Source organism: Capsicum annuum, chromosome 11, assembly GCF_002878395.1.
Source record: "Capsicum annuum cultivar UCD-10X-F1 chromosome 11, UCD10Xv1.1, whole genome shotgun sequence".
NCBI lineage: Eukaryota > Viridiplantae > Streptophyta > Magnoliopsida > Solanales > Solanaceae > Capsicum > Capsicum annuum.
Window position 1 is genome coordinate 165723237 of NC_061121.1, and position 17526 is coordinate 165740762.

Genomic DNA, 17526 nt, shown 5'->3' on the forward strand with positions numbered 1-17526 from the left:
TTTTTTTCTTCTTCTTCTACGTTCTGGTTCTCATTCTCTCTCGTCTTTTCAACCATGTACACCCTTAACACCAGCCTGGTTGAATCACTTAGATAAGAATGCAATCGAACCTGATCAGTTATCTTGAAAGGCAGTACTCTCTGATTTTCAAAGGAACTGTGCATGTAGCTAATGGCGAATTCTTCTGGTTGACAATTGCAGATTCTTACCTGTTGGGATTCATGTTACGGGTCTGAATATCTGTTGCAACAGATGAATCGCCTGTTAGAATTGATGTTATAACTAAATCATCTTTGAAGCTGATTCCAACAGATGAGTGACAGTTGCAACAGATAATTAAGCTGTTGCAACAGATGACTTACCTGATGAAACAGATTATTAATCTGTTGTAACCTATGTTGGAATCGTATTCAGGTTCTGTTGCAACAGGTAACTAATCTGTTGCAACATATATGTCAAATGTTGCAACAGATGAGCCATCTGTTTAAACATGAATTCAACATATCAATTTTCCTTTGAAATAGATGTCTCATCTATCAAAACAGATGATTTTATGTTGGATTCATGATTGGGTTCTATCCATTGTTGGAAAACAACAACACAACAACAATTACCCAAATGACAAATTCAACTAAAAATCATAATTTGACTTACCAACGTCTCCTATGAAGTAATGTCAAAGTGGAAAGTGATGTTAGAAACAAAATTTGACCTAAGAAATTGATCAAATAGCAACAGTAGCGGTAACAACAACAATAACAAATGACCAACAAGAACAAGATGAAGATGATAATGAAGTAGAAGATGATGATAATGAAGCAGAAAATAATGAATGAAGCAGCAACAACAATGAATAACAAAAATCGCTAAGAGAGAGAAATCAACAAAGGGTAAGAAGAGAGAGAAAGACGCCTTTTTTTCCTCCGTTTTCCATTATATAAGCTAACATTTGGATCAAAGTATAAATTTAAAAACTTGTGGGTTATTTTTAAACTTCCCCAACTTTCTTAATCCATAATAAAGTAATTATCACCTCCACCTAATAATTAAGACTTGTGTCACCTGCACCTCATTTTAAAACTCTTTTATCACCTGTGGCCCAAACCCCCGAGTAACATCATTTCACTAAGAAAAAGGCAAAAAGATATAACTCAATGTATGTAATAATACATCATGATGTTACACAACAGTTATATCCAGAACATCAAGTGACTAAAAGTAAAAACAGTTCGGAGAAAAAAAAAATATTCATGAGCTCAGCAAGTTCCGTGCAGCTTCCAAACTAAGTTCTTCATCCACCTGAAAGTGTGTCATAAAGCTTTCCAACGTCAAGTAACAGAAGGAAGATTCTAGGTCATAATGGGCTAACACGAAATAGAAAAACACACTTTCACCAAATTCAGCACAGAGAAAGCAGGAAATTTTCTGCTTGGGTTACTCTACTTACAAGTTTTCTGTAAACTTGTCGAAATGCCTTGCAAAATTCTTCCACTTCTGCTGGATTCATCTGTGTAAATAGCCAGACCAAACCATTCGTTAGTCACAAATAAGACCACATTTGGTCTTGTAGTATGATGTGATATTGTGAGTTGTTAATGAAGCAGGATGAAAACCATGGTGGTCAAGTGGTCAATGACGTAGGACACAAACAATGGGTGATCAAGATTTAATGTAAAGCAGAGGCAAAAATATTGATTTCTTCCATTTGCATAAGAGACTTGGTGGATAGAGTTTCCCGACACCTGCGCTGATGGTGGAAGGTAAGAGACCAGCAGTAGCAGGTACCAGGTACCTGATGGAATAGTAGAGGTACACGCAAGCAAACTCAGGCACCACCAATCATGAAAAAGTATCATTGTACACAAACCATAAAATGGCAACATTCTCAATCATCTCACTAGGACTGGAATTTTTGTAAAGATATTGTATTAGAATAATCTTCCTCAACAAGATATGGGGAAAAACAAATAAGCATCCAATGCTTGACATCACTTTTAAAATTTAATGTTCTTATTCATCATTGTTAAGTAAATTTGTGTTAAGGCACTAAATTAATATTTTAATTATTTTAATATAAACTTGAAGTCATAGAAATATTTGTTGTATTAAATAATTCTATAAGAAGAAGAAAAAGAATTTTCATCAAAATAAATTTATTTTATCTATACTAACAAATTCATAAAAGTACCGCATTTTCTTATTTATTATTTTTGTCGAATCATAATTATTTATATCTTGTCTTAAAAAATTATTTATCTTCAAGAATTATTTATATATCTAATTCTCTGACAATATATTTATTTCTCAAAAACAATATTCTAATTTAAATTATATGATTATGAACTTAAATAAATATGAATACTTATAAAAAAGTCATGTTTAATATTTAATTAAATAAGATTAATTATAAGATAAAAATATGATATAAATTAATGTTTTATTTTTCTATTCTGAATTTGGGCCCGGGTATATATATATATATTATCAGAGAACCAGAGGAGAAATCCAATATTCCCCCTCCCCCTCTTCTGCGAGAACCTTAACCAAGCATCACTCTAATCACCTGAGAATACCATTTTGCTCATGAGACGGCTGACTTAGTTGCTGTTCTGATCTAATCCCCCCTACTAAACATAGAACCAAAGCATTATGACTTTGACTTAAACGTGGTGTAGTTTTAGCTTGTGGTGGGCCCCTTCCCCGGACCCTGCGCATAGCGGAAGCTTTAGTGCACCGAGCTGCCCTTTTCTTTTGGTCTTCAAAGTCAGACGGGGTTTATAGGGTTATAATCCTTTGGAACTTTGATTTCTAATGCCTCCTCTATGTGACCCTGTAAATGGAGGTTTTGGGGATTATGTTGTACTCCCTATATTCACTTTACTTGCCATTATTTTCTTAATTGAATTTTCATTTTTACTCGGCACTTTTAACATATCAAGAAAAAACCTGTAAATAGAGGTTTTGGGGATTATGTTGTACTCCTTGCATTCACTTTTACTTGCCACTATTTTCTTAATTGGATTTTCATTTTTGCTTGTCACTTTTGACGACATATCAAGGAAAAAATAAAAGAATTTTCCTATTTTTACCTTAGCATTAATCGAGTATTCTTCAAACTATTTTCAATACGTATTACTCTAAAAATCAATTAATAGAAGTTGTATGGTAAAATAGCCATATCAATTATTTTCTTAACGGGTGTCATGTCAAAAAGTGACAATTAAAAGTGAATGGAGGGAATATTTGGAAGAATAAGAAAATATTCTATTGTCTCATTTATTGTTCTTGCTCTCTACTTTTGTTGTCCATATTGTTATTCTTTTAACTTAGTTTTACAATATCTTTGAATTTATTTATTCAATTGATATAAGTTTTTTTCTTTTTGTGATAATTTTTATATTATATATTTTATTCACATGACATGTTTCTAGGGTGATGGTCCTTTGAACTTTGATTTCTAATGCGCTTTCTAATGTCCCTAACAGAGCCAGTCCCTGAATGTTGCCACCAAATTCAGCTGCTTCCAGAGGCGCATGCTATCTTGAAAATGGGCATATATGACACCTCATGCCTACTGTTCCTTAAACTTGCATACTTCACCAAGTAACCACTCAACTTACCTTCGGATCTAGGGTATTGATTCAGGAGTTTGTTTTTGTTATCCACCTTGATCATGATGAAAGATTACAAACTACAATGTATCACATATTTGTTGATATTTCACCAGGTAAAATCATTAAGACCAGCCAACCGAGAGAATTATGTTATATGATTTGTAGACATAAGGAAATATAAAAATGAATGAACTCACACCATCTGCTCGAGCAATTATGAGGTGTTAAGTATATGCTTGAGCGATTATATGAAGGACTAACAAGTTCAAAACAATTAATAACATGTTTGGCCAAGCTTCTAAAATCAGTAATTTTTTTTATTTTTTTTTTATAAAATTTTAGGTCCGGATTCGGACCGTTTTATTGATAATTAAAGGAACAAATAATGGTAGGTCCAATGAAGAACCCGGCACAATGAGAGGAATATGAAAAGTTTCCGGAAGTAGTACATATATCTGATTTTTGTACAAGAGTACTCTATACTCTTCACTCCACTCCACCGCCGCACCTGAGACATGTTCCCTTTGAGCTGGTGCCACCGCTTCATCTCCTTCCTTCTACGAGTTATTCACAAGCTAGATCCTTGTGTACTGTCCATCTGGCTCTTTCTATCGTCTTCATCTAGTAAGTTTTCATACTTCCTTTCTGCCATTCCTTCTCGCCATCGATCTAACCAAAAAAGGCTCACAAGTGGTCGGGGTTTATCCCCAAGGGACTGAAGTATCAATGTGTGCTCGGATTTGACCAACTTTGTAAGCTACTCTTTCCCGCATTCCACCTTTGACACCAAATTATTTCCTCCGACGCCTTTACTAATATTCGCGGTTCTCAGAATCGACATGCCCGTTAAGGACCAAGGCAAATCCAGTGTGCTGCGGCGGGAGGCTCCATCTACCCCTCTTTTTGGTGAAGTTTTTTGATGGTTGGAGCACCTAGCTAGGTTTAACACAAATTTTGTCTTTTCCTTGAGAAACAACTTTATATTGGTGCATGTTATTATCTCGCACTCCCATGGGAATGTAGTTATTGGGATCCCTTGTCAGCAGTGTTTTGGACGGCGAAAGGCGACAAGGCCCCGCCTCGCCACGATCGCCTTTGGAATGTACGACGACAATTAATATAAAAAATTAAAATAATATATAAATAATCAAAATTTCAATAACACTAATATATTAGGAAATATTTCAAGTCAAGAATTAAAAATAAATAATAGATGGATAATAAAAGTCTAGAACTTAAATGACTCAACAATTCAATTAGTATATTACTATCATACTAGGTTAATTTTATATAAGTTACTAAAAAGAAATTACATATTAAGGTTACAACTTACTGGTTACTGTTACAGTGTAAGGTTGTAATACTGTTACAGAATACAGTATTACAGTGGAAGCCGGAAGGAAAATAGAAGGAAAAGAAGAGAAAAAGAGGAAGAACAAAAAACACCACCAAAATACAAGTATTGGACGCTGGATTAAGAAGAAGAAGAAAGAAAAAAAAATTGAAATCGTAGTTCACTGCTTACCGAAGTAGCGGGAGTCGCCGAAATACGTTGCCGGTTGCCGGAATCAAAATTGAGAGATAAATGGTAGCATCCGCAGTCACCAATTAGTAAGTTGGTAGAGTCAAAATGGGTAAATAAGTCCTAAAATTAGCTTTTATACCTAAAATCCTATTTTTAAAAAAATTAAAAGGTGACGCCATTGTCGCCATGTCGCCTTTCTCGCAAAGGCGACGCCTTTTGAATGTCGCAGTGCCACGCCGTGAAGAGGCGACCAGGCCTCGCCTTGCCTCGCCATTTGCCGTTGGCGATGAGGCGCTCGCATTTTACAACACTGCCCTTGTGTCTTTCTTGTTTTATGTGAATGCTCCTCATTTTTATGCTTACTGCTTGTTAAGTATCCCACATCGAAAAAGAGGTGGGTAAGTGGTCTCCTTATATAGACTGGGGCAATCATCCCCTCATGAACTAGCTTTTGAGGTTCAGTTAGACCCAGAAACCATTCTTTACATGATATCAGAGACAGGCCCATCCCAAATTTTTTTCACCGATGTTGGGCCCCTATATTATATTGTCCACGCTCCAGTTAACAAGGTCTGGGCGTGCGAGGGAGTGTTAAGTATCCCATATCGAAAAAGGAATGAGTAATTGGTCTCCTTATATGGACTTAAGCAATCCTTCCCTCATGAGCTAGCTTTTGAGGTTGAGTTAGACCCAAGATCCATTCTTTACACTACTAATTCTCTTTATTACTGCTTGTTGATGTTTCGAGACCTAATCCTTAAATTAGGAATTTGTGACTTATCCATGTTGATGTATCTTCTAATGTTAGCTGGTAGATCTACAAAATTGTAAAATTCCTTTGTTTGTTGTAGTTCAACCACTTCATAGCTAGAGCATCTGCCACTGTATTCCCTTCCCCGAATATCTGAGGGGCTTTTCCCAGCACTGCATGTAGTTTGCACCAAATATCTTCAACTAGCTCTATTAGTGCCCATGGTATTCTCAATTGTCTGTCAATCATCTTCATAAGAGTTACGAGTATGTTTCAACAGTGACTCCCATATATCTCTCCCATATGTCTCTGATCCAGACAGAATATCAAGGCTTCTGTGATTGCAAGAGCTTCACCCTTTGTATTCGTAATTTCCCCAAAAACTGTAGCTTTAGTAAAAACCAAATCCCTTTTATCATCTCTAACACAAAAGGCTAAAGCTCCCATTCCCGGGTTGCCTCTACATGTTAAATTTCACCTTGTGCTTCTCCGAAAAATTCCAAGTGACACTATGATAGTGTAACCTGGGTCTATAATTCCTCAAGATGGTGACTATTGTGGGCCAATTTTCCTTTCCCATCTCCATCCATGGGTATAAGAACTTGATTAAATTCCTAATCGGGTCTTGTACTTGCCATACTAGCTCCTTAAAGGTCGTTTTTCCTCTATGCTTGATCTCATTTCTCCTTTTCTATAGACACCACATAATTACGGCTGGCATAGCTCTACATACTGCCTCCATCTTTGGAGCCAAGTTTATTGCCCACCATGCATGGATAATCCGCAAATCCATATCCTCAATATTTATCCCTGCAAAAATAGCAAACTGCCTCTTGCTACCATATATTATGTTCCACATCCTCTCTTACTACAATTAGTTTCCTCTAAACGTGTGAGGTTCCATGCCCCTTTCCCATAATAGGATGAAACTTGTTACCGTACTTGTTCCACATAAATTCACTCCATAAAAAGAAGGCTAAGGTTTTAAAATTCCACCATAACTTGGCAAAAAGGTCTTTGGCAGCAGTGTGGAGTAATCAAAAACCAATTCCTCCTTCCTCTCTGCGATATCCCAGAAACCCAATGCTTATTCTTGGCTCCACTGGCATTTGTCGAGAACTTTGCAAAATCTTATGCAACTAATTGGTGACACTCACTAAGGGTGTTCATAGCTGATAGAAGATATATAGGCATCGATTGTGGGACATGAGCAATTAGGATGTACCTATTTCACTAGGCAAAATCTTATGCAACTGATTAGTGACACTTACAGGGGGAGGGGGGGTCATAGCTGATAGAAGATATATAGCCATCGATTGTAGGACATGAGCAATTAGGATGTACATACTTCCAAATGACAGAAGTTTATGCTGTCGTAGACTCTAAGTCTCCTCATTACCTTCTTCATTAAATCTTCAAAATGAGACTTCTTCTTTCTTCCATAAAATACCGGTCTCCTCATGTAGATAGAATAGACTTTTGTCCAAATTGATCAACTGTCCTGACACTTTCTCATACTCTCTTAAAATCCTTATCATCTTCTTCATTCCTAAGTGTCCTGAGCCTGAGCAGAAAAGGATGGTGTCATCTGCATATAATAGATGATTTATCTTTAGGCTCCATTTAGGCATTTCATATCCTTTGAAAAAAGAATCTTAAAAAAAATTATTCAAGCTTCATGCTACCACCTCTGCAACAATAATGAAAAGAGCGATCACCTTATTTCAACCCTCTTGAGGATTGAAAGAAACCAAAGAATTGTCCATTCATCAACACTGAATACCAGTTACTGCTTATTAGTCTTACCACTATGTCTATGATCATTTCAAAAAAGCCAAATCTTGTCAACAACTTTACTGGAAATTTCCATGAGACCCTATCATATGCCTTTGTCATATCCAATTTAACCACCACACTATGCTGTTTATTTCTCAGGTCTATATCCCTAATTATCTCCTGTGCCAACAACACATTTTCAGTGGTGCTTCTTTCTTTGACAAAGCCTGTTTGATTGAGTGATATGATTCATGGGAGAAACTCCACAATCCTCCCATGCAACAGCCTAGAAATAACCTTATCAACAAAATTACTTAGGCTGATTGGTCTCAGATCACCAAAGGTCCTGACAATCTCCTTTTTGGGTATCAACACTAAGTTAGTGTTAGCGGCATACCTGGGGAGCTCCTGGCCACAAAAAAAGATTTAACCATATTGGTTATGTCCTCTCCAATTATCTCCTAACTTGACTGGAAAAAACACCTGCTTCACTTCCTTTTTAGTAGGCATCCTCTCCATTTGTTCATCAGCTTACTTTGAAAAGTTCCTATTTCAAAAGTGTCTTTTTTAAAATGCACTTTTGGTGAGAAGCAATTTATGTTTGACCAATAAATCTAAAAAACACTTTTCAACAGAAATTAGTGTTTGACCAAGCTATTAGAAGTGCTTTTTAATTGTTTTTTTTTCAAAAGTACTTTTCAAATACTCCCCCGTTAAAAAAAGAATGACCTACTTTCCTTTTTAGTCCGTTTCAAAAAGAATGACCTCTTTCCTTTTTTGGCAATACTTTAATTTCAACTTTCCACATGACATGTTTAGGACCACAAGATTAAAGGGCATTTTGGTACATTGTATACACCTTTAATTTTAGGCCACAAGATTCAAAAGTCTTCTTTATTTTCTTAAACTTTGTGCCAAATCAAAGTAGGTCATGTTTTTTGAAACGGAGGGAGTAAGTGCTTTTAGGAAGAAGCTACTTTTTTAGCTTATGAAAAATTGCTTTTTGTTACACCCTGAAAGCACCTTTTTTTTTTTCAAAAGCTTGGCCAAACTCTTCATTTTTTAATAATAAGCACTTTTGTGAAAAAGTAAGCACTTTTGAGGAAAAGTAAGCTTGGCCAAACGGGCTATAAGACTTGTTAATAGTCCTTGTGCCCGGTATGCATAGGTATATCTTCAAAGCAAAGCAAATTTGAATCTACCAAGTTTGGCTGAACAATATCTGATAGCACAGCATAGGGAAATTTTTCATGATGATTCTATGCAAAAATTAAATAACAAACGATCATAATGAGATACCTTTTTCTCTGCAGCTGCTTTTAGTTTGCCCCAAAATGCTTCTATAGCATGAAAATGATTCAGTCACTGATACAGATCGAGCAATCTCAATGTAGCCAAAAGAACGTTATTACCATTGATTATTTTGAAATGGGTATTCATAAATAATTTCAATCTCGATAAGAACAAAATAAGTGGGTTTTGAATTTTACTTTTCATCAGTAAGAAGTTTAGATAGGCTTTGAAACTTAAAACTTTCTGACAAGAAGATTTGCTACTGAAACTTTAGGAAGAGATTCCGTAATGATACGAAAAAGAAAACAGTAATTTAAGACTGATATGCAGGATAAGAGAGTTGGAACCAAGAGCCTAGATTTAGTGCCAGATACTACATGACGTATCAATCTGAAAATAAACACTTCAAAGAAATAAGGGCACCCTTAACAAACTAAAACAGTAGGTTGTACTGTTACCAATTTCAAACAAAATAATAGGGTAGGTTGTTAGTTTTTATGATTCAAGGACAGCAGTATTTTTATGCAGGCTGAATAATTCTAAGGACATGTAAATAGCAGTTTTTGGTCATTTTCCAGAAAAAAACAACTGATAATGTCATAACATACCACCATGGCCCTTTGATCGGGTATTGGACTCTATACCTCCCTTACTCTGATCATCTTGCAATTGCTTCACCTGGTACAGCTTTTGGTGTAAGAAGAAATATCAAGATCTGAAAACAAAGCTTTAGACAATTACGTGTTGAAAAGTTTCTGCCCTACCTCCTCTTTCTGCTCGGACTGTGAAGTTGATTGACTTGATGCATCCAAATCAAGCTGATAGGAGACAAATAAAATGCAAAGGAGAGTCAGGTGGTAAAACTATATAAGAAATAATGCACTGGAAAAGTGGAGAAGAAAAGAACCATCAGAAATTAAATGACTAACACTAGATGAGATCAATATGATGGAGATGAACACGACAGAGATGTGGATATACTTGTCTAGAATTCACACTTTTACATCACAGATATTTGGAGAGTTTCATGATTGCGCAACCATTTCTATTTTACAAGTAGATATGTGAACAGCTGAGGTGTTGACAATTCTAAAACTTTCACTTCTTCATCATTTTCATCCCAAAAAAAAAAGGAAGAGGTAAATGGCACAAGACTTCAGTTTTTAATTCCCCATCACTCTTCCATGTTTGGACCCCAAATAAAAGACTAGGATATGCTAGTTTATAGAAGCATGTAAAACATGTGATCAATATGGCAAGCCATGAAATAAGCCCAGAGTGCTGTATTGTCTAGCATAACTATTAGAAATCCCGAATTATATCACCAAAGTTCCTTTCCAAAGAAAATAGAAGACCAATAACTAATAAGCCTTCACGGCTGGTATAGAGTGGATTTGATCCGAAAAGTTAATGAGTATTAAACTGTACATTCAGGACAGAAAGAACCAAAACGAGAACTGCTTTTTACTGTTCTAACATCAATTAAAAGTATTACAGTATAAAAGGAATGGATGGATATAAAGACAATGTCAGCCTATTAACTCTTCCGTACTTCAAAGGGGAAAAATAACAATTAAGATAATGGCTTTGAAGCTCCTTTGAATTTCATAACTGGTTCATCCTTTACACAAAATTCACAGGCCATTGCCCATTGAATTGCTACTACCTCCAGGCCTACGACTAAAGTTCAGCACATGATTTTGGTCCAAGATTTTATAAAAACGAGTAGGATAACCAAACAATGACAACTTTAGCACACTAGTTCTAAGTCTTGATTAGCAAAAACAAATCCAAATAATGCACATCTCAAAAATTTAGAAAGCTATTTTCCTTCATTGTTGTAAGCTTGTGAACAAATTCAAGCAGCAAACTGGTGATAATGGGGAAACTGAGAATTCTTATTAAGCTCCAAACTTCATGAAAATTACATCAAGAAAGGTCTCCTACAGTAGTCAAAAAATATTAAAGAAGAGCCAAAACAAGAAGGTGGAGCAAGTTTGTCCAGCAGCAACTTGAATCAAGTCAACATATCATAACCTTAATCACCCTACAATTTATGTGTCATCATTAGGATTTCGAGATTCAAGCAAGTCTTTCTTTGACTTAGTTTTTTCATGTATCCTTTTCACAATTTGAATTGTCAATTGTTGTGACTTATACTACTTTTGACGTAGTCCCCGAACATGTAATTTTTATTTTAAAAAAATAAAAAAATAAAGCTTTCATGGTCAAAATTAAACAGTTTGACTGTCAAAATGTGATGTGTGCCAATCAATTGGGAGAGAGGGAGTATTATACATCAGCACAATACTCTCTGGGGGTATCCAGATTTACAAAAAATAAACTTTTTTTCTTCTAATTCACAGTTGTTTACAGCCGAAACGAAGAGACAGAATAGAATCAAGCTTATTTATCGAAATAATGACCCTACTTGATTAGCAAAACCCAAAAAAGAAATTAATGAAGCGGGTATTAAAGGAGAGAGGATTATTATAATTACGTAAAAATCTGGAGAGCGAACGGCTGGGAAGAGCTCAAGAAGGCGTTGAAATTCTTGCTCCTCCATCTCTCTGCTAACCCCCTTCTTTTGTCTCTTTTTACTCCTGGAGACGAGAGAATTAAACAAAGATATAGGCAAAGGGATTAAGGGAATACTTATTTACCAATTTTCTCTTATTTAAGTTTTTACTCTCTCTCTATATATTGCATTAATTAATACTCCCTCCATTCCAATTTACTCGTCCCAAATTTTTAATTTATTATCCCATTTTATTTGTCTTTTTTTACTTATTAAGAAAAAATAATTTTTCCCCATTATGCCCTTAGTATAATTGATTACTCCTTATTATTAGCATTCTTAAGAAATATTACAAAGAGGAGTACCATTAAGAATATAAATGGTGTTTTGGTATTAGTCATCCATCAATATTGAAACTAATAATAAGACACAATTAAGAGGGATAAAATGGTAAAATTACATTATCAATCATTATTTTCTTAATAGTTGTGCCATCCTAATTTGAGACGGGTAAAATGGGACGAAGGGAGTAATAAATATATATTAACAGAATAAACTATTGCATACACAATTCGAAATAAAAAAAGATTTATGCAGTGTAAAATTGTGTATAAAATTTAAATATATAACAACATAATTAATAAATTAAAAAGAAAATGATAATTGAGATATCAGAATGATACGGAAGGAATCTAACCTTTACACAAAAATTTCTCAAAGTCCAATCGAACGTTCATCTATCACCTGTAAACTACAAAAATATAATATGATAAATTGAGATGTTATAATAATATAATTAAATCTAATCTTTATATAAAAATTCTTCAAAATCATCTACCACGTGTATTAAGCAGAAAAATTAAGTAAACAAAAACTATAACAAAATAGTACGATAATTGAGATATTAAAATAATAGGATTAACCCTAACCTTTACACAAAAAATTTCTAAAAATTTGATCAAAGATTCATATATAATATAGGCTTGAAATTGATGAAATTATTATAAACCACACCTTCAAAGCTCATCGAAAATGTAGTTATAAGAATATTTTCATTACCAAAAAGTTCATAAAAGAAAAGAATATCTCCGCTATCAAAAAATCCTACACCCAAAAAAAATATAGGAAAAACATCATGACATTTGAATTGTAATTGTAATTAGCAATTATATCATATTGAATTCACGAAAGATTAAGGAATGGACATATTTAAGAGGGAGTTCGAATGTACCAAAAAACAATGAACAATTTTCTTTAATAGAACTTTTATTTATTTAAAGTAAAATTTAAATTAATTTAAAATTATTAAATATTATGATTTCTTGTATAGAATAAATAATCAAGTCTAAAGAAATTTTAAATCAAATTAATTGTGAATTTTTTTAACCTAGCGTGGGGGGATTTTTTGACCCCAATTGTTATTCTTATTTCCCCACGTAGGCCCATTTAGGATTTAATTTTGCTTACCCCAACATATTAATATTTTTTTCCCAACTATTATTCTGTTTTCCTTTTTGTTTTCAATTATTATTCTATTTTTTCTATATTCCTTACTTCGATCTTTTACAACTTACTTCTTTTAGGATTTTACTACATACTACTACTACAATTTCCTAAAAAGAAGAAAAAAAAAAAGGGACTCCTAATTTAATTGGTAACAAATAACTATAATTAGCCATAATTTTTATTAAGTTAAGAATTTTAAATATTAATATAATAATTAAACGTTAATTATTTTTAAAAAATAATAAAAAGACGATTTTGTCTATTGTAAAGACTTATAATGAATGAAAAAAATTCAAATCTTAATTCAGAAGGATTTTCACACTTTTAATATATTATAGATGTAGATAAAAAATTTAATACATAAAATTTAGTGTATTTTAGTGTCATAAATATAGAAAAATAATTAAATCCCTACCTAAAAGAGAAGATCATAATATTAGCAAGAACCAATCTTTATTGAGTGAATCTAATGAAATTATTAACATAAAATGGCTTATAAAATGACTTGAATAATAAGGGATATGAGGCGCCTACCTTTTCGATTTTAGTATGCAGGCTAACGTTGCATGCTCAACATGATTCCAGGAGGTAACCCCAGCAGCTTAGCCAAAGCTCCTCGCCATTCTCTTAAAAGTTTCACTATGCTCTTTTGTCAGTTGGACTTGTAATAACTGCAAAAGAAATTTCTCATAATGAAAATCATTTTGAATCTCTTTCTATTACCCTTTAAATAGAATCACCTTAAAATCTTTTTCGCATTGGATTAAGGTAATAATTTACATGAATTAAAATTTAATATCATTATTAAACTTAATGAAAAGTTACTCCAATAATAATTGAATTTGCAACAGCGTGAACAGGGGTGTGATTTGTGCTTCTTTTATTAATTTCAATTGATATTTATGGAACTTAATTATGTATTTTCCAATAGGAAAATAATTTGTTCATAAATTCTATGGCTAAAAGGATTTGCATAATTAGACTTCTTTCCATATATGACTTCTACAAATTAGATTCTCATATATTAATTGAATTAATAATAAATTAAAAAATAGTGAAAAGACGATTTTGTCTATTGCGAATATTTTTAATAAAGGGTAAAATCTCTCCCGAATCAAGATTCTTTATAACTACATTGTGAATGCTATTGTGTTATGGTATTAGAAGAGGATCTTCTATTTATAGATGTCCAAAAAATTTTCCTTCAAGAAAGAGGTCAACCAAATATAAAAGAGAATTATATTTTTCTTTAGAAAAAAGTAAAAACAATTATAATATATACCAATGTTTCTTTATAAGGAAAAGCGTCAAATTTATTCCTAATTGGCTAAATATATTCTGTCATATTTTGGGAGTCAAATTTACCATATAGTCATATTTGGAGACAAATTACCTATACTTTGAAAAAAAAGGGCTAAATATATTTTCCGTCGTACTTGGAGGTCAAATTTATCTTCGATGTCATACTTTAGAGCAAAATTTATCCACGTTCTTAAAAAACTTTTTACATATACCCTTTCTTTAAAGAAAAGACAAATTAACGTTAAATGACTTATTTTTAAAAATTAAAAACATCCTAATCTAATCCGCCGATTTGGCCCACAAAAGTATAAAAATATCCTTCACTCAGTTCTGTTGGTCGAATTTTTCGCATGAACAAATATATTTCTCTTTCAACGTGCAACACTGGTATGTTGTTTGCAAATGAACAAAAAGTAAAAAAAATTGATTGGGATAATGCAGAAGCATAGAACTAGATAAAATGTCTGTTACAAACTCTGTTCCTGTTCTAGTTACGTTCAAATTTCAAAATTTGTCATCCAATTCTATGTATTGGATTCGAAATCGAGAGGGCTTCATGCGAGCTTAAAGTTGCAAATCAAGCGATGATAGTTTAAATGCTACAATATAAAACATTAAAAAGCATAATATCATCATAAGGTTTGATCATTAGCTTATAAATGAAACTAACATAAAAGAAATATTAACACTATGAGAGAGAAATCTCTCCTGAATCAAGATTCTTTATAACTACATTGTGAATGTTATTGTGTTATGGTATGAGAAGAAGGTTTTCTATTTATAGATGTCCAAAAAATTTTCCGTCAAGAAAGAGGTAAACCAAATATAAAAGAGAATTATATTTTTCTTTTACGAAAAGTAAAAGTAATTATGGTATTACTTTATTTTCCTTCAATAGAAAATTAATACTTAAATTTTGTTAAGAAAATTAGGGTAAAACCCCAACATTATGTGCATCTAGATTCTAAAATCAGTGGATAAACTTTTCGAGCAAATGACATGATGAAAAATTGTGTAGATTTAAATTATATATAAAGATAAAAGAATGAAGATATGCCATAATTGACACATAGGAGACATCTTAACTCAATTATCCTGAGAAATATCTGGCGAGACTAATCTGTTGCTAAATATATCATTCATCATACTTTGGGGTCAAATTTACCCCCTACTTTGAAAAATTAACTAAATATATCCTTTATTATATTTTGGGGCCAAATTTATCCTCGATATCATACTTTGAGGTCAAATTTACCTTCGTCAAATCAACGTTAAATGCTCAATTTTTAAAAGTAAAGCACACCCTAGTCTAACCCGTCCAATTCGACCCGAGCCATAAAAAAAACACAAACAACTTTACTCCCCTCAGTTTTGTTGATCAAAATTTCCCAATAATTAAGACACTAGATATTTATCAGTGCGTAGTTCATGAAGAAAAATCTGCATTGATACAATCACAAACAAATATATTCCTCCCCCATTTCATGGATCTACGTCGGTGCAAAATTCATGAAAGATGGCACTTAGTTGTCAAATTTAACAGAATTTCTCTGAATGATTGAGTTGAAATATCTCCTTATGGGTCAATCATGACATCTCTTCATTCTTATGTCTTTATATAAATTTGGATCTACATAATTTTTCATCATGTCATTTACTCAGAAAACTTATCCACTGATTCTAGAATCTAGATGCACATAGAATTGCATATCAATTTTTGAAATTTGAACATAATTGGAACATGAGCAGAGTTTATAATATACATTTTATCTAGTTTCATGCTTCTACATTATTCCATTTATAAACAACCTACTAGCGTTGCACGTTGGAAAAGAAGTATATTTATTCGTTGGGAAAATTCAATCAACAACATTAACGAAAGGGTATATTTATTTGTATACGTTTTGTAGGTCAGATAAGGCGAATTAGATTAGGGTGCATTTTATTTTTAAAAAATAGGACATTTAATGTTGATTTGAGCTTTTTTGTTAAAGAAAAACTGAAAAGTACATGTGAAAAATTTTAACAACGAGGGTAATTTTGGTCCCAAAGTATGACATCAAGGATAAATTTAACCCCAAAGTATGACGAAGGGTATATTTAACCAATTTTCAAAGTAGAAAGGTAAATTTGACCTCAAAGTATGACAACGAGGGTAACTTTGATCCCAAAATATGACGAATGATATATTTAACCAATTTTTCAAAGTAAAAGGGTAAATTTGATCCTTCTCCCATCACATTACATGACAAAAAAAATTAAAATTTGTGTTTTATCTCAAATAAAGCCTTAGGAAATTCACGTTGTTTCCAAGATAAAGCCTTTTCATTCGCATTTTATCCATGATACAACTTTTTAAAATCATACTGTACCATTAATATAACAATTTCTTCATATTTATTCGCTTAATTTAGTTGAAAACATTGTATTTAGTCGGAGTTTTGGGTTGTAGGTGACAAAAGAGTTTTAAAATAAGGTGTAGGTGACACGAGTCTTAATAATTGAGTAGAGGTGACAATTACTTTATTATGGATTAAGAAAGTTGGGAAAGTTTGAAAATAACCCACAAGTTTTTTAATTTATATTTGATCCAAATGTTTACCTAATATAGCGGGAAACGAAAGGAAAAAAAAGACGTCTTTCTCTCTCTACTCATTCATTGTTGTTTTCTCTCTCTTAGCGATTTTTGTTGTTCATATGCTGCTGCTTTATTCATCATCTTGTGCTTCATTATCACCATCTTCTACTTCATTATCATCTTCATCTTTTTCTTGTTGACCATTATTGTTGTTGTTGTTGTTACCTCTACTATTGCTATTTGACCAACTTCTTAGGTCAAATTTTATTTCGTACATCAGTTTCCACTTTGGCATTACTTCATAGGAGACTTTGGTAAGTCAAATTATGATTTTTAGTTAAATTTGTCATCTAGTTAACTATTATTGTGCTATTTTTTCAACAATAGATAGCATGCAAACATGAATGCAACATAAGATTCATCTGTTTAAACAGATTAATCATCTGTTGCGATAGGTGAGACATCTGTTTCAACGGAAGACTCATATGTTAGATTCATGTTTATGGTTCTATAATGCCGTAAAATAAATTGAACAGATGGGTCATCTATTGCAACATATGGGTGCAACATATGACCCATATGTTGCAACAGATTAGTTATCTGGTGCAACATGATAAATATCTGTTGCAACAGATTAGTAACCTATTGCAACAGAACCTGAAC

At 32.9% G+C, this 17526-nt stretch overlaps 1 protein-coding gene across 2 annotated transcripts; it reads right to left on the minus strand.

Moving 5' to 3' along the window:
* Positions 1–1120: 1120 nt before the first annotated feature.
* Positions 1121–11633, minus strand: LOC107863163. 2 transcript variants are annotated; one of them, XM_047399055.1, is made up of 6 exons: positions 11460–11633; positions 9724–9777; positions 9568–9637; positions 8966–9006; positions 1448–1507; positions 1121–1299 (listed from the first exon to the last, which is right to left on the minus strand). In XM_047399055.1, the coding sequence occupies exons 1-6, from the start codon at positions 11523–11525 to the stop codon at positions 1249–1251; spliced, it is 342 nt and encodes a 113-aa protein (XP_047255011.1). In that variant the 5' UTR covers positions 11526–11633; the 3' UTR covers positions 1121–1248. The 2 variants fall into 2 exon arrangements, with proteins under 2 accessions (XP_047255011.1, XP_047255010.1); XM_047399054.1 differs by having other exon boundaries at positions 9568–9646; positions 11460–11629.
* Positions 11634–17526: the final 5893 nt, after the last annotated feature.